Source organism: Drosophila simulans, chromosome X, assembly GCF_016746395.2.
Source record: "Drosophila simulans strain w501 chromosome X, Prin_Dsim_3.1, whole genome shotgun sequence".
In the NCBI taxonomy this organism is placed as follows: Eukaryota; Metazoa; Arthropoda; class Insecta; order Diptera; family Drosophilidae; genus Drosophila; species Drosophila simulans.
In genome coordinates, this window is record NC_052525.2 from 10,669,474 (window position 1) to 10,684,464 (window position 14,991).

At 46.7% G+C, this 14,991-nt stretch overlaps 7 protein-coding genes across 10 annotated transcripts; 3 read left to right on the top strand and 4 right to left on the bottom strand.

The window, feature by feature from the left end:
• Nucleotides 1-153: 153 nt before the first annotated feature.
• Nucleotides 154-6,516, bottom strand: LOC6725651 (kinesin-like protein Klp10A). 3 transcript variants are annotated; one of them, XM_016172744.3, is made up of 5 exons: nt 6,283-6,516; nt 4,311-5,500; nt 2,900-3,146; nt 2,034-2,834; nt 154-690 (listed from the first exon to the last, which is right to left on the bottom strand). In XM_016172744.3, exons 2-5 carry the CDS (start codon nt 5,333-5,335, stop codon nt 370-372), a joined length of 2,394 nt encoding a protein of 797 aa, XP_016038875.1. In that variant the 5' UTR covers nt 5,336-5,500; nt 6,283-6,516; the 3' UTR covers nt 154-369. The 3 variants fall into 3 exon arrangements, with proteins under 3 accessions (XP_016038875.1, XP_016038874.1, XP_016038873.1); XM_016172742.3 differs by lacking the exon at nt 154-690 and adding an exon at nt 1,849-1,973; XM_016172743.3 differs by lacking the exon at nt 6,283-6,516 and having other exon boundaries at nt 4,311-5,721.
• On the bottom strand, nt 852-1,745 carry LOC27209139. The gene has a single exon (XM_016184635.3). The coding sequence runs from the start codon at nt 1,743-1,745 to the stop codon at nt 852-854; it is 894 nt and encodes a 297-aa protein (XP_016038876.1).
• Nucleotides 6,517-7,266: 750 nt separating the features above from the next.
• LOC27206393 (sex determination protein fruitless) lies at nt 7,267-8,544 on the top strand. Its single transcript, XM_039296487.2, has one exon. The coding sequence runs from the start codon at nt 7,498-7,500 to the stop codon at nt 8,341-8,343; it is 846 nt and encodes a 281-aa protein (XP_039152421.1). The 5' UTR covers nt 7,267-7,497; the 3' UTR covers nt 8,344-8,544.
• A 913-nt stretch (nt 8,545-9,457) lies between these two features.
• On the bottom strand, nt 9,458-10,165 carry LOC6725653. Its single transcript, XM_002106624.3, has 3 exons — nt 9,865-10,165; nt 9,688-9,796; nt 9,458-9,619 (listed from the first exon to the last, which is right to left on the bottom strand). The coding sequence occupies exons 1-3, from the start codon at nt 9,929-9,931 to the stop codon at nt 9,529-9,531; spliced, it is 267 nt and encodes an 88-aa protein (XP_002106660.1). The 5' UTR covers nt 9,932-10,165; the 3' UTR covers nt 9,458-9,528.
• LOC27207627 lies at nt 10,163-10,908 on the bottom strand. The gene is made up of 2 exons (XM_016183308.3): nt 10,469-10,908; nt 10,163-10,404 (listed from the first exon to the last, which is right to left on the bottom strand). The coding sequence occupies exons 1-2, from the start codon at nt 10,753-10,755 to the stop codon at nt 10,296-10,298; spliced, it is 396 nt and encodes a 131-aa protein (XP_016038878.1). The 5' UTR covers nt 10,756-10,908; the 3' UTR covers nt 10,163-10,295.
• An 854-nt stretch (nt 10,909-11,762) lies between these two features.
• LOC6740074 lies at nt 11,763-13,673 on the top strand. 2 transcript variants are annotated; one of them, XM_016181074.3, is made up of 3 exons: nt 11,763-11,983; nt 13,167-13,299; nt 13,364-13,673. In XM_016181074.3, exons 1-3 carry the CDS (start codon nt 11,974-11,976, stop codon nt 13,482-13,484), a joined length of 264 nt encoding a protein of 87 aa, XP_016038880.1. In that variant the 5' UTR covers nt 11,763-11,973; the 3' UTR covers nt 13,485-13,673. The 2 variants fall into 2 exon arrangements, with proteins under 2 accessions (XP_016038880.1, XP_002076955.1); XM_002076919.4 differs by lacking the exon at nt 11,763-11,983 and adding an exon at nt 12,444-12,760.
• A 493-nt stretch (nt 13,674-14,166) lies between these two features.
• On the top strand, nt 14,167-14,935 carry LOC27207600. The gene is made up of 3 exons (XM_016183279.3): nt 14,167-14,325; nt 14,396-14,558; nt 14,695-14,935. The coding sequence occupies exons 1-3, from the start codon at nt 14,229-14,231 to the stop codon at nt 14,774-14,776; spliced, it is 342 nt and encodes a 113-aa protein (XP_016038881.1). The 5' UTR covers nt 14,167-14,228; the 3' UTR covers nt 14,777-14,935.
• The last annotated feature ends 56 nt before the right edge of the window (nt 14,936-14,991 follow it).

Here is a 14,991-nt window from a genome sequence, read left to right on the forward strand (position 1 = left end):
TATATATATATATATACTATATATATATATAGTAAATGTCTTTTTCTTTTACACAATTAGAATATCGACTGCGCTGAAATTACAATTATATTCATATAATCATAGTTCACGGCGAATCCAAATAAAGTCGTGGCCAGCCTAGCCTAGCCTGTCTTCAGTTTTTCAGTTTAGTTCTATTTTATTGGGTATAATGGTAATAATGCTGTTTGTAAAATATAGGCTCCCGACTATTAAATATCAGTTAAAAACTTAACAGACACGTCCGTTGGGAAGCCAGAGGGAATTCGTTATATAAAATTAGCCGTACATTTTGGGTGAGGTGGATGAGTCTGGGTGGTTGTGGATGATCGGGTCGGATGCGGGAATGAACTAACGCTTGCCATTCGGCGAATTGAAGCTGCACGACAGCATCTCCTCCTTGGCCAACTTGGCGCGATATTCGGCCATCATGTCGCGGCACTGGATGGCAATGTCCAGCAGCTGCGAGAACATCGACTCGCCCCGCTTGCAGTACGAGTCCTGGTCGTAGTCCACATAGTTGGTCAGATTGTACAGCGCCTTCGACTCGGCGAGGAAGGTCTCCAGGGTGGCGTTCACGGTGCGATGATACTCCACCACCATTTCCTCCGTCTGCTGCAGGTCGTCGATTGCCTGGTGCTGGACAATCAGCTCGTCTGACATCTCGTGTTCCTGCAAATGGCAATGTACAGTGTGTATAAGTGAACAGTGTTGGTTGTATGTTTCACTAGGGATCTGTCTAAGGGGAAGAAGCCCTACTTATTTCCATACGAGTATGCATTTTACTGGACTTCAACGAGAACAAGTAATAAAATATATAAGATCATTGATGGCTAGTTGGGTATGGTGCACGAATTCCCCTCAATTGAGCTCCTTTCCGCCACACGGCGTTCGCACGGCAATCGTTTCATCTTTGGCCGCACGACATCTGGCTGCAATGGATTGCGCACAAAGGGCAGATGGCACGCGTACTTGTACAGCAAGTCATCGCAATCCAAAGTCGAGAAGCACAAGACCGTTTGGGAGCGAAGCAGGGCGAAACGCTGCCCGGAATCGATCGGATCCTCGGCAAACTGCGGCGGCGGCGGCAGCAATGGCCACTTCTTCGCGGCCTTCGCCACACCGTCGTCATCCGGATGCGACTTGACCTTCTCAATCAGGCTGGCCATTTTGGTGATATTTAGCGCAAAACGTTCGCCCGCCGTCGGCAAGCGTTGAAACGATCGGCTACGTGGCTGCACTGCCTGCTCCTTTGTCGCGGTCGAGGGATTGCCCTTCACTACTATCGCATCCTCTTGCTCGTAGGGCACATAGAAGGATTCGTAGTTGCGAGAGCCGACGCGCTTCTTGCGCTCACGATGGACGGGATACGGGGGATGGAGCCACTGTCGAATGCCCAGCTTGGATTGATCTTCGCCGCTTAACTTGTCGGCTTTCTTAGAGTAGACGTTATAGGTTTTACATGCCATCTTCTTGGGCTTGTTGCAGTTCCAAACGCGTGACGGTTTCCCGTGATCGTTGACTTGCGCCGTGGGAATCGAGCTTGCAGCAGCAGCAGCAGCAGTAGCAGCAGCTCTCCTGCCTGCCGCCTGGCTGACCATGCTGTACACGGATCGCAGGGTCCGCGCATTAGTGTAAACCGCCACATTTGGCGTGTGGCTATCGCGTGCTCTCGCCTTTCCCTTGCCTTTGCCTAGCTGGAGCATTGTGTTGGATGGTATCGACATGTATTTATAACGTATAACTTGTAACCCGAACTAAAGGGAGCTGCAAACTGAGTTGAGACCAGTTCCTGACTGACGAAACCCGGAGTGACAATGACAAATGCCCTAACTAAGCCTACTAGGCTATATAACATATATAATAGAATACATATCATTGGTTCAATGGCATAGTTCGGTCATAGGTTCTCCATTTCAGCATCTTATCTCATTTCAATTCACTTAATTCCTAGCCTAAAATCGATACCTTGTGACTTCGTGTAACTTCTAGGTGACAAATATGCAAATACTTACGCTCAGCGAACTCAGCATGGCCAGGTCCATGTTGCCGGCGTTTCCGTTCTTGTTGTTGTTATTATTATTGTTGTGAATCACCGCACCCGCCGGAGCACGTTTATTATTCGACTGGGTGGCCGGCGCATGCGAATTGGGATGCAGCTGATGCGAATGCGGATGCACCATGTTGAGCTCCTCCTCCTCCTCGTCGTCCGTGATCTCGATGGGCTCGCTGTCGCCGCCAGGGCCAACTTCGGCGATATCCTTGACCACCAGCTCCTTGACACGATCCGCATAGCGCAGCGTGTTGAGCGTGTGCTCGCAGGAGCTAAGTCCCGGCGAGATCATGGCTATCATGCAGGTCTTGCTCTTCTCGCCAATGAACGAGTCGCGCAGCACCTGGGTGAGTTTGGAGACACGGAAGGGCAAGTGGGCCGACTGTTTGCCCAACGCACGAATGCACTCCTTGAGGGCCAGCAGCGATTTGTTGATCTCGGCGCCCTCCATGCGTGTCTGCCGATCGGCCGAGGAGGTGTCCACGCCGCGCTCATTGCCCGCCAGATCGATGAACGAGAACTTGCCATGGATCTTCGTCGAGCCCTGCGGCCGCAGCACAATCTGGAAGACGGCGTGCGAACGCGACGAATTGGAGTTGGCCGACGTCTGGCCGGATGTGCGGGCAGCATTACCGTGCTGGATGAGTTTCAGTACCTCCTCGACGCCATCGACCACCTTCTCGGTGAGGCCCACCACCTGCACTTGCTGTTTGCCATCCTCCAGGACGCGCAGTTTCTGCTTGTCGGCCAGAAGATCGAAGACCTAAGGCAATAACACAACGTTCGGATTAATTGAGTTCAGTATGCCAAGTTGTTTGTCTCACTCACCTTGCCACTGTAAATCTCAAAGAAACTGGCCGAGACGACTAGATTCATGGCGCGATATCGCGGCATATTCAGGGTCACAAAGACATCCTTGGCCGCCATGGCGTAGATGCCGTTCTTGCAGTCCTGCACCTTACCATTGAACTCGCCGCCCATGGTGTGCGTCTTGCCCGATCCCGTCTGGCCGTAGGCGAAGCACGTCGCCATTCCGCCCTCGAAAATGGTTTTCACCAACGGCTTGGCTGTGTACCTGCGCGGATGGAGTGCAAGATTAAAGATTAGCATGGGTACTTTTGTGTATATAACACATATAGCAAGCATCTAGCACTAAATGGCATTAATCCTTGATAAATACTATCTATTTGCATTCAAAGTTAGCATCTGCCCAGTAAAAATGATTATCGATAAGAATTATACATACGACTAATTAAGGAACGCATATTAAAATGCAATAAATAAATGTGTAAGTCGCATTGTTTTCTGAGGATTGATAACGCACGATGTCAGCAGTTGATTCACCCATTGGGATTTGTCAACACGAGCGTGCGTTATCATCGGCGCAGTTTTGGGCACTAATGCCGGTCTATATTACTCATGGGGTATACTTTTTGGGCTATACTTAAGCGATTGCCGTGACGCAACTAATGGCGTTACCAATTCCCGACAGCCACACAATACACACGAGTGCGAAAACCGGAAAGAGAAGCTAAGCAAGAAGTTGCCGGAGAAAGGAAAGAGGGGGCAGCAGCAGCAGCAGCCGTAGCAGCTTTAATTCAATTGAAGCCAAACAATTGCTAATGGACAAATGCCGGGCCACAAGGCAGTTACTTTTCGAAATCTCTTCCGCTGGAGAATTGGGTTTAGAGAGCTCGGTGTGCAGATCGGCGGACGGAGTGGCACGGCGGGGGCAGGTGAAGCGTCTGGGGCTTCCAAGTTAGTCATTCAACGAACTTGGCTATTTCGGGAGCAACCGCTTTCGGATGCATGTGTGTGGCTCTGTTGCCGTCTCTGTCGGCATGACTCAATGGGTCGCTCCACCAGAGATGCGCCAACGAAACGAGCTCGAAAAGTGATTGGCACTTTTGGTTACTCGATGGAAAACTGATAAATTGGGTATGCTATATACTACATATATATCATTCCACTGCATCAACAAATTTAGTTTAAGATTGAATGTTAGCTATAGAGGGTCATCTATAACTAAATAAGATTTTCAAGATGACTTCTATGGTTCAGTTCAATTGAAAAAAAGTCGTTTGCTAGCAAGGATACCCATTAGCAGTTGAAGAAGCCTCCCCAAGACATTGGAATGTGTGGTCACCATATCGAGCGTTTGTTTAGAATCACTACTAGTAATTTAAACAGACCATATATGACGTTGTTTTGGAGCTAGTTATTTGGATTGGATACTCACTTGTATACCATGGCATTGTCGCACGTGTCGTTGAAGGCGTAGTCGAAGCGAAACTTGTGGTTCTCCAGGAACTTGGTGAGGTCGACCTTGCTGCGCGGCTCGTGCACGATGAGCATGTCCTTGCGCGGCACCGAGATGACATCGATCTCCTTGCGATTGACCTCCTTACGGCTAATGGGACGCTTGCGCACGCACACTGTAATCTGATGGTCATCGACGGCCTGACCATCGAGCAGCGGGACAAATTCTAGCGTGCTCTGATATTCGCGTATCATCTGCGCCGTCTCCCAGTTGGGATTGCCCGGATCCTGGTTCATCAGCGCCACCTTCTCCTCCTTCATCTCGGCCTGGCGGGCGCGTCGCTTCTCGCGATTCTCCTTCAGTCGCTCCACCTCCTTCAATGCGTGCGATCGCCGGGTACTAGCACCGCCAGCTCCCTGGGTTGTGGCCGCAGTGGCGACTCCCTGTGCCGCCGGACCAGCACTGGCTGCCGCGCTGGGATTGGGCAATGTGTTATTAGGCACCGCCGAGGCGATCCTTGTCTGCTGCTGGCCGGTGGCAGCTTGCGAGTACCGTGGACGCTGTAATCCAGTGGTCGCCGTCGAGGCGGTAGTGCCCGTGGTGTTGGAGTTGCTGTTTGTATTCACGCTATTGCTGTTGACAATCGGATGGGGAATCGACTGGCTCTCCTGGATCTTGTTCAGCATGTTGCCGGCCATGGTCATACGGCTTGTGAGATTGCCACCGATAGCCGATTGTGTGGGATTACGCGAGAGATTCATCGGCGCTGTGGCCTGTTTCTTGGGCTCCGGGGCGGCGTGCTGCTCGACGGTATCTTGTAATAGCTCCGGATTGAGCGTGAGTATGGCGTCCAGTTCTACCTCCTTGCCCTTCGTTTCGCCGCGCTCGTACCATTCGACTGTGATGCACTTGCCTGACTGGTTGATCACCGCCACCACGGCCATGTGAACGCGTCCATCCGTCCGCTTGATCTTGACGCTTTGCCCCACCGTAATCATGTCCATGATCCTTATTGTATATCTTTCTTCTTCACCGATCTCTTCCTCTTTCTCCCGGCTTATCCTGCGTTAACTCCGTGTACTGCTTGATGGACAGCAACTGCCACTGCTTGCAGAAGGAGTTCCGTTAGTCGTAAATGTAGTAACTACGTTGTGGCGTGAAAAATGTGTCTAAACGGATACATAAAAAAAAAAAACCCAATTTAGTCAAATTTTTTTGGTCGAAAATAATTTTGTTCCGTTGGATGTTAACTGTTGACGAACTCTGGGGAAACTGGGGGAAACTAAGCCCCGAACCGAACTCAAGGCATTGACAACTAAATCGCAGCCAACTGCTTGTCGAGGTCGCCGACAGCGTCTGTTTTTTTTTCGAGTGTCCCAGTGTGTGTGTGCTGCTTGCGCGGCTGCGTTAGTATGTGTGTTTGAGCTAAATTCAAATGCCAACTGTCGTTTTCGTTGCGTCTGGCAACGGATAACAAAAAGGAAAAACGGTAGCCCGCTCGCTGGGAATTGGAAATGGGAAAAGGGGAGCTCCGAGCCAGCGTAGGATCGCGAAAATCCCAATCGCGTTGCTGCTTTTGTTGTTGTGCGCCCATTTTGTGGGCACTGGCGGCACTGTGCAACACTACACACACATAGCGACACATATGCAGCTGCGGCAAGCCTTTTGGCCGAAATGCAGCGAAAAAAAACAACAAACCGCGGCGTTTGGCAGCCAATCAATGCTTTCCGCTCCTAATTAGATGCAAAACTGATGAGAGAAAAACACAACACTCGCACACACACACATATGCATGGAGTGGGGGGGGGGAAATGCGTTTGCTTTATCGCTTTACGTCATACACAGAGCACCCACACACACTCGCGCGCACGCAAACACACACACCGATGCAGAAAACAGACGGTCGCGGAAATTTAATTGAATTTTTCGCAATCTGCTGCCTTTCGCTCACCTTTCCTGCTATCTTTCCAACCGCTACAATGTGCTAGCACTTTCCATTAAAAAAAAACTGGCGGATTTATCGACCGATCACAACGAAATATCACAAAATCTGCTAGAAATAGTTTTGCAAGCGACCAGATGTCAGCAACAAAATTTTTTAGTTTCGCCTCGCCATTGTTTTTTGTACCCGCCGCGTTGCGCAGCACTGGACTGCAGCGCAAACAGTGCTGGCAATCAGCCGTTGTGTTTGAAAAGGGACACAATTGGCGTGTTAATAAGTGAATAAAATCCATTTTAAGCGGGGTTCCTATTGGCTAAGAAGTTTTTGGGTATATTTATGACTTTTGAGTAACAATGGCAAGAAGAATCCTGCGAACTTGAAAGATTATTATTAACTTTGATGACTTGGCCAACACTAGGCAAAGTAACCGTTTAAAACGTCAGCTGTTTGGTAATTTATATCAATAAGTAATAAAAAGAAGCGACCGCTTTTGTTGGCATAAGCATAAGCGTATCAAAATGAACCTAATATAATGAAAGGATCGACGTTTCGGCAATATTATGTGTATTTGTGTGCAATTATGCTTTTCAGCCTCCGAAACTAGACAACACTACACAAGCATAAAGTTCGTTATTTGCAAGCCCTAGCAAAAATCCCTGTTTAATTAGACAAATTATCAGGATAACAATATTATAGGTTGATAAGTGCCTTATCAAGGTGAACTGGATATAATTTGACGTGGATGGTTATTCATTTGCTTGGTTTTACCGTTTTATCATTCTCGTATATGTACTTGGGTTACTTCTTTTAATTTGATTGTGCTTAATGGCTTTAAATTATCTCTTTTTCAAAAACATTTAGCCATTTATCAATTTGGACATAGAGCTGTCTAAATATATAAAAATTCCTTGTACAGTGGATACATCCACATTCGAGACGCGAACAGGTGGGCACTTCGCATCGCGCTTGTCTATCGATACTATCATCCCAACCATCGACTTTTGTTGGTGGGGGTGTATTTGTTTGTGCGTTGAAGGGAAAGCGTAATAACGCCTCCTGATATCGATATCGATATCATATCACAAAAAACAATAAACCCTAAAAGAAACGCTAAAAACTAGTAGTTTTGTGTGCCAGGAAAACGAAATTAGCAGCTGGACGTAGCCAAGTTGCCACGTCAACTGACCGACATCGACACCAGACACCACAACGCCCAGCGCCACCATGGACATCATGGATATCCAGGCCGTAGAGTCCAAGCTGAGTGACGTCACGGTGACACCGATACCGCGCAGCCAAGTGCAGAATTTCTACAATTACCAGCAGCAGCGGGAGCAGCGCGAACAGCAGCCCCAAATCCAGATATCTGCCATCCACCACTCGCGTGGATCCGGTGGCGGAGGAGGCGGATCCAACTCATCTAACGCGGCCACCGACTACTCCACGAGCAGCGGTGGCAAGCGGGAGCGGGACCGCTCCTCCGCCAGCGACTACAGCAGCTCGTCCAGCAAGCAGAGCTCCGCAGCAGCGGCCAATGCAGCAGCAGCTGCCGCCGCCGTCGCTGCCCTCCAATACTCCCCGCAGTTCCTCCAGGCCCAGTTGGCGCTACTCCAGCAGCAGTCGAACACGACAGCCACGCCGGCAGCCGCCGCAGCTGCGGCCCTCTCCCTGGCCAACATGTGCTCCAGCAATGGTGGTCAGCGGAATTCCGGTGCCGGCGTCTCCTCCACCTCCTCCGGCAGCAATGGGCAAAGCATGGGCCTGAATCTGAGCTCTTCGCAGCTAAAGTACCCGCCACCCTCCACCTCGCCCGTGGTGGTGACCACCCAAACTTCGGCCAATATCACCACGCCGCTGACCTCCACGGCCAGCCTGCCCTCAGTGGGCCCGGGCAATGGGCTGACCAAGTACGCCCAGCTGCTGGCCGTCATCGAGGAGATGGGCCGCGACATACGGCCCACGTACACGGGCTCGCGCAGCTCCACGGAGCGGCTCAAGCGGGGCATTGTCCATGCCCGCATCCTGGTGCGCGAATGCCTCATGGAGACGGAGCGTGCGGCGCGCCAATGAGAGGAGGAGACGCTGGCGCCGCAGCTGGCGACGCCGGAGTGAAACGGACCAGGAGGCGAGGATCAGCCTCACCTAGGTTAATTCCCCCCAAACAAACAAAAAAAAAAAAAAACACGGACAAAATGGGTCCGAAATTCGTAATCTTTGCACAGTTGTGAGTTCATTTCGCTGGAATATCATAGGATTTATTTAATTTCAATATTTTCCAAAGGTTTTATTTATTTTCGTTTTTTGTTTTGTTTTAAGTTCGCATTTTGTTGCTAGGCATTCCAAATTTATATTTTTTTTTAGTTTCTTTATTTTATATTTTCAAATTGTTTTTAGTTCAGTTTTGATTTGGTTAAAAGAGCCTCCTGTGATTTCCAATGAATGATGCTCAAAACGCTCCAGAGATTGCCTATAGCTAACGCAAAGATCCATTTTGTCCCAATTTAAGCATTAAACTGTAGCAATTTGTACTAACTTGTAAGCCCCATCAACTTAATGGCCCTCGGGCCGCCGGACCATAGTTAAAGAATGTTTAGACTAGCTCAGGTTACAATCGGTTAAATCGACAATGCTACGAGTACAGCTGCAGCCCAAGTTATTGGACTTTGTGTATCTCAACCGTATACCCATTAATCTGTATCCGTAAACACAAGACCCAGTTGCTCCTGTGTGTCTGCGTTAGTGAATGCGATTAATTACGAGTATCTGCCGTCGAGGAGATGCAGATACAAATGCAGATGCAGGGCAGGATGAGTGCGAGTTTGTCACTGCCGGATAATAGAGCTGCTCCTCGTTATTTTAGAGAACTATACAAATGCAGATATGTAGATGTAGTTAAGCAGAGATATATCTATACATATATACTTGTTATGCAAGCGAACAGTGTGCATGTCCAAGTGGAATGGTGAATTAGTGGCAATTGACACGAGAATATTTATATATGTATACACATTATTTACTATATGTATGAGAGCAAATACGACTAAGTTCAAGCATGTATACCAAACCGAAATCGAAATAAATGCGCAATTTTGGTTTTTATAAACGCAGCTCTGGCTAACTTGATTCTAATTATGTATGAGCCCCCATAACCATCCATCCAACTGCATCTCCCATTTGAGGTATGTATGTTTCTATAGTTATATATTCAGTTTTCATAGTTCATTTCACAATTGCAGTTCGACTTGCGAGGCGTTGTCAGCAGTTGAACTTGGGACAGCAGCCGGGATAGGGTTTGCTCAGATCCTCTTCCATTTTGCAGGGCCTCAGGGAGGCGATGGCCGGGCATCTGGATGGCACAAGTGGCGAGGCGGTGGGTGAGTCAAGGAGGCATCAATCCATGTAGGAGCTACTCACCCCAAGGCAGTCACTTGTTTGGGTCCCTTGCAGGTGTACTGCAGGCAGCGGCCTTCCGGCGTGTACTTCTCTCCGGTCTTGAACTGATGCCCACCGATCTCGCAATCCACTGCGAATGAACAAGAGGAACATGCGGGCTAGAATTGTTTGTGGCATCGATGCACTGCATCCACTTACCGGCGAACACCAGCAGCGAGTGGGCGCCCAGAACGAGCAGGCAGAGTACGAACGTGACCGACTTCATATTTTGTAGCTAACTGATCAACGGATCGCTCGGCTGGGCGACTATATAGTTTCACTTGTTTCGGGGTGCGCCAGCGATTAGACTGAAGGGTCAAGATCCATGTGCTCCCGCGCGATTGCGTCTCCCAGGGGTCCTCGGGTTTATCAAATAGGTGGAAAATTCTCGTTACGTACAGATTCGTTCCAGTGGCTGGCGAAACAGCTGCAGTTCCAGTGATAACATCATTAGTTCCTTAAGCTATGTACGTTTTTATTAAACTAAAGATTATATGTTTACTAGTACGTTGGCTAACTTTGCCACAAGATCAATGGATTATAGTTTAAATAGAGATAGTATCGATGCTTTTGGACCTAGTATCTAGGCTCTAGTACTCGTCGGAGCACTCGAGTTGCGGACAGCACTCGGGAAACTTGAAATCATAGTCGTTGGGTGAGAGGTGGCAGCCAGGTCGCGGCCAGGGCTGTTTGTCGCAGCTGGAAGGGATTGGGGGGAATGAGGGATATAGTTGAGGGCACGCGGTCAGATCTCGAGACTTACTGGCGTATCAGCAGCAGATAGTCATCGGTGCACTCCAGGCGAATGCAGTAGCCCTGCTGACCGGAGGGCAGAACGTAGCCATTGAGTGGAACGGCCAGGTCCAGCTCCTCGTAGAGGCAGTGCTCCGCCAGGCTGGGGTGCTGCGTGTGACCACGATACTGGGTGCTGAACCCATTGCCGTCCACCGATGCGGCCAGCAGACAGGCCACAAAAGCCAGGGACATCCAAGGTGCTCCGGACATGGTTGCTCTCGTTGTGGAATAGCATTGGGACGTCGCCGGAGCCATCTCTTATAGGCGGCGGCCCAACCAGCTTATCAGCTGGCTATCAACGCTCTCGTGATTCCGATTTCGGCTGCGTTTGCCTTGCTCTCGTCATCTGGAAGCGGAGGAAGTGGCGCGCCACGTTATCGCACTTGCTGGCACTCGAGGATGTTGGCCTAGACCAGGAAAGTATGCCCCAAGCAAATGCTATCAGGTATTCGCCATTCCACTCATGGGATAGTTGCAAAACAAATTAGTTTCTCAATCAACAAATATTGGTTAAACCATTTGGGAGCTGGGTAACTAATTATAAGTTGGGTAAACTATTTCAGGAAATATTAGTTAATAGAAGTTTTTAACAATTATTTAAATAATTATAAATTAATAACTATCACAATAATTTAATACGATAATCCTACCATTTTGCATACTAAGTAATGTATCTATCATAGTTAGTAAGTCAGTCTATACTGTATCAATCTATCTATCTATACTGTACATATCTATCTAAACTGAATCTATCTATCTATCTATAATATATCTATCTATCAAAACTGAATCTATCTATCTATCTATACTATATCTATCTATCTAAACTGAATCTATCTATCTATCTATGAAATATCTATCTATCAAAACTGAATCTATCTATCTATCTATAATATATCTATCTATCAAAACTGAATCCATCTATCTATCTATACTATATCTATCTATCTAAACTGAATCTATCTATTTATCTATACTATATCTATCTATGCTGTATCTTTCTATCTATACAGTATCTATTCATGTGGACTGTATATATCTATCTATACTCTATTTATCTATCTAAACTAAATCTATCTATCTATCCCTACTGTATCATCTATCTATACTCTATCTCTCTCTACATATATTATATCTATCTACATATATTAAATCTATCTACATATACTGCATATATCAATCTACATTTACTGTATATATCTATCTATCTAAACTAAATCTGTCTATCTATATCTATATCTGTCTATATCTATCTATTGATATTGTATCTACCTTAATTAGCTACTTAATCTGCAATCTGTTATAGAAGATCCGCGCTTAGAAGATCTTAACTTACGAGTTCTGGTGGGAATCGTGGACTTGACTCCATTCCATTCAATCCCAATCGAATCACGGCGGAATTAACTAATGCAAATACAGTCCAGACGAAATCACAATGCACTTGCACTCGTGAGTGCCATTAAATTTGCATAAATGTATCTAGGTACGTATTACGTACCCGGGAATCAAGTGTTGTGTGCTCAACGTACACTGCGAGAAATAAATGGGCTACATACATAGATACCTCTCAAATTTGACATAGGATTGAGGATTAAGCAGGCATTCTAGGTGTATAATTACTTTTTTTAGACTATAGAATAACATAGCTTCGACAGTCCGCTTTCTCCAAGTGTAGCTGGCCGAAATTCGGTGGCACAAAAGAGTTATTTGCGTGCCGTGATTACCGCGCAACCTTGCCACCGTTTCTCGAACCGTGTCACTTGGCTGTCGGGGATTCCGCCTGCCCGCTTCACTCCGCCGCTGCTGGCCGATCCCCGCCAGAGCTCACTCTCGCTTTCAGGGCTGGCTTAATTAATTTAAATTCTTAATTTAAACTAGAGCTGGCGGAGAACGCCTTAAGTCGGTCGGCAAACAAAAGCCGCAGATGCTATCGCTATCTGGTTGTGCACACACATGTGTGCCACATACTCGTGGTGGTGCCGCACATGGTTCATTATTAATTTTATATAAAAGCAACAACAATTAATTGTAATTGACTCAGTCGCACGGGCAGCGCTCAACAGCCAAGTCGGATTTGGATTTCAAGCAATCGTACTCTTAGTTCATCCAGCCAAAGAAGAAACCACCATCACATCCTCCTTCTCCTCCCAATCCTCCTCGGCGACTATGCGAGCCGGAGTCGCCTGTCTCCTGGTGCTCCTGGGCATCTGCGGAGCCGCTCGGGCGGATCTCACCTACCGCGGAAATGCAGTGCATCCAGGTCGTTAAGAAATGAATACTATATTCATACTGGATAGTAGCTAGATACTGTAGTGAAAACTAGATACTAGATACAATAGTGTAAACTAGATACTAGATACTTTGTAGTACTTGAAAGTGATATCATATGAACAAATTCATATGAATTAAAGGAATATATTATAGTTTCTAGATATCCAGATACTATAGTATCTATAATGACTTCTAGATACTATAGTATCTATAATGACTACTAGATACTTTAGTATCTATAATGACTACAAGATACTATTGTATCTATAATGACTTCTAGATACAATAGTATCTATTATGACTTCTAGATACCATAGCAATATCATATGATATCAAAGGGATATAGTACTATAGTTCCAGCCAGATAATGATCGTTGTGTACTTTATGTTTCCAGACTATCCTGGCCAGTGCTACTACGAGGAGCTCAACCAGGCCATACCCAAGAAACAGTCCTACAAGCCCATCAATCGCGAGGGCTACTGCCAGTCCATCTACTGCAGACCAGACTATGTCCTCGAAATTGGCTAGTAAGTTAAGAGCACTCATTAGGAATATATATATATAATGCATAATTACTTACTTTTACTTCAGTTGCGGTCGCCACAATCTGGTGCCCACGGAGCAGTGCAGGATTGCCTCGGACATGCGACGCACCTTTCCGGAATGCTGTCCCAAGCTGGTGTGCCAGGAGTCCGAGAGCAACTACATCTAGCTGGGATCCCCTGGCTGCTTAGTATTATTATATAAACACACTTACGAGTATTGTACATTTTCTATTTTGGCACAATGTTTGTTAAATATTACTTGTAAGTTTAATTGCGTATTTATGTTGATAGATTTAGTGTTCTATTCTTTTTGTTTTCTCACCGGAAATATAAATAAACATCTATTTTTACAAAAACCGAAAAATGGAAATCATTGTATATATTTCAAGCCAAAAAATAAGTTCGATTTAATTCAAGTAGTTAATCCACAAAATTTGTTGCTTTAAAATCAGCCTAAAGTCGTACAAAAAAAAGTAAAGCCAATATAATAAATATAAAATATAAATAATTTAATAAATAAAATATAATGATCTTGCTTTAAACTAAACCATGTTCTTGGATTTTATGCGGATATTTTCTGGACTTATGCTCAAAATTCAATGGTTAACCATTCGATTCAGTCAACTGCATCTTCTTCTCTTTCAGACCATGATCCATTTGGACACCTTTGTACGATCTGGAAGAGCACACACTCTCCGTGGAAACTACGCATCTGACCAGTCCGCCGCCCTGGCAATTAAGCAATTAGCAAGTGCCAGCGGAGGAATCCCACTCAATCAAGCGGCTGAAAATGCAAATCACGACGGCTGATTCGCAAACGAGCCGCGCTCCAAGTGGCTCTTTTGGGCAACCTATAAATAGGCAACGGGCTGGGCCAGCTCGCGGCTCAGTATCGTCTCCGCGCTCCAAAGATGCACAACCGATGCGGATCCATTTGGCTGCTGGCGGCCGTCCTGCTGCTGCTGGCGCTCCTGCTGCCGCAGGCACTGCTGCCCACCGCCGATGCGGGTGAGCTGGCCATGGAATCTCCTGCCACTGTCCCACATGTCATATATATATATATGGTTCTTGTACGTAGCCAGCGAACCCGTGTGCTCATACCGCAACTCGGAGGATGAGACCATATTCCTGAAGTATCTGCCGCTGCTGAGACGCGGACAGGACTACGTGGACTTCGGCAAGGATGGCAAGTGCCTCAAGCGGGCCATCTGCACGGACACCTTCAAGACCATTGTGGAGGAGTAAGTGCATCGTGGCAGGGGATCTTAACTAGCAACTCAATTCGCATCTAAAAACGATGAAGAAAACTAAATATTTCCCAGCTGAACTTTGACCTGATCTCCAGAAGATTCTCATCTAAAATATATCTTCTTGCAGCTGTGCACAGCAGAAGGTCACCTGCGGCAACAAGGATCGCTTCACCGGAGTTTTCCCTGCCTGCTGCCTCAAGTGTCCCTAAATCCGAGGAGTGCCATTAAGAGATGTGTATTCAAATGTAGAAATGTAAACAGTAGACGCTTAGCTTGCGGAATATATGTGCTACCATTCAATTACAGGGTATGCGATAACTATATTTAATGCAAATACAGCTGCGTTCGTTTAGTTTTTTTTTCTTCGACGTTTATTTTTTATTTCTTCAGTCCTTAGATTAATAACATGTGGATGTGAATTCGG

Coding starts and splice junctions, on each gene's coding strand:
- LOC27207627 (XM_016183308.3), bottom strand. CDS start 10,755: ATGGCTCCGGCGACGTCCCAATGCTATTCCACAACGAGAGCAACCATG. Junction 10,405..10,468: donor TATCTGCTGCTGATACGCCA/GTAAGTCTCGAG, acceptor AATCCCTTCCAG/CTGCGACAAACAGCCCTGGC.
- LOC6740074 (XM_002076919.4), top strand. CDS start 12,667: ATGCGAGCCGGAGTCGCCTGTCTCCTGGTGCTCCTGGGCATCTGCGGA. Junction 12,761..13,166: donor CGGAAATGCAGTGCATCCAG/GTCGTTAAGAAA, acceptor TTATGTTTCCAG/ACTATCCTGGCCAGTGCTAC. Junction 13,300..13,363: donor TATGTCCTCGAAATTGGCTA/GTAAGTTAAGAG, acceptor CTTTTACTTCAG/TTGCGGTCGCCACAATCTGG.
- LOC27207600 (XM_016183279.3), top strand. CDS start 14,229: ATGCACAACCGATGCGGATCCATTTGGCTGCTGGCGGCCGTCCTGCTG. Junction 14,326..14,395: donor GCTGCCCACCGCCGATGCGG/GTGAGCTGGCCA, acceptor TCTTGTACGTAG/CCAGCGAACCCGTGTGCTCA. Junction 14,559..14,694: donor TTCAAGACCATTGTGGAGGA/GTAAGTGCATCG, acceptor ATCTTCTTGCAG/CTGTGCACAGCAGAAGGTCA.
- LOC6725651 (XM_016172744.3), bottom strand. CDS start 5,335: ATGGACATGATTACGGTGGGGCAAAGCGTCAAGATCAAGCGGACGGAT. Junction 3,147..4,310: donor GACAATGCCATGGTATACAA/GTGAGTATCCAA, acceptor CCATCCGCGCAG/GTACACAGCCAAGCCGTTGG. Junction 2,835..2,899: donor TTGAGATTTACAGTGGCAAG/GTGAGTGAGACA, acceptor TTATTGCCTTAG/GTCTTCGATCTTCTGGCCGA.
- LOC27206393 (XM_039296487.2), top strand. CDS start 7,498: ATGGACATCATGGATATCCAGGCCGTAGAGTCCAAGCTGAGTGACGTC.
- LOC27209139 (XM_016184635.3), bottom strand. CDS start 1,745: ATGTCGATACCATCCAACACAATGCTCCAGCTAGGCAAAGGCAAGGGA.
- LOC6725653 (XM_002106624.3), bottom strand. CDS start 9,931: ATGAAGTCGGTCACGTTCGTACTCTGCCTGCTCGTTCTGGGCGCCCAC. Junction 9,797..9,864: donor CTCGCTGCTGGTGTTCGCCG/GTAAGTGGATGC, acceptor GTTCATTCGCAG/TGGATTGCGAGATCGGTGGG. Junction 9,620..9,687: donor AAACAAGTGACTGCCTTGGG/GTGAGTAGCTCC, acceptor TGTGCCATCCAG/ATGCCCGGCCATCGCCTCCC.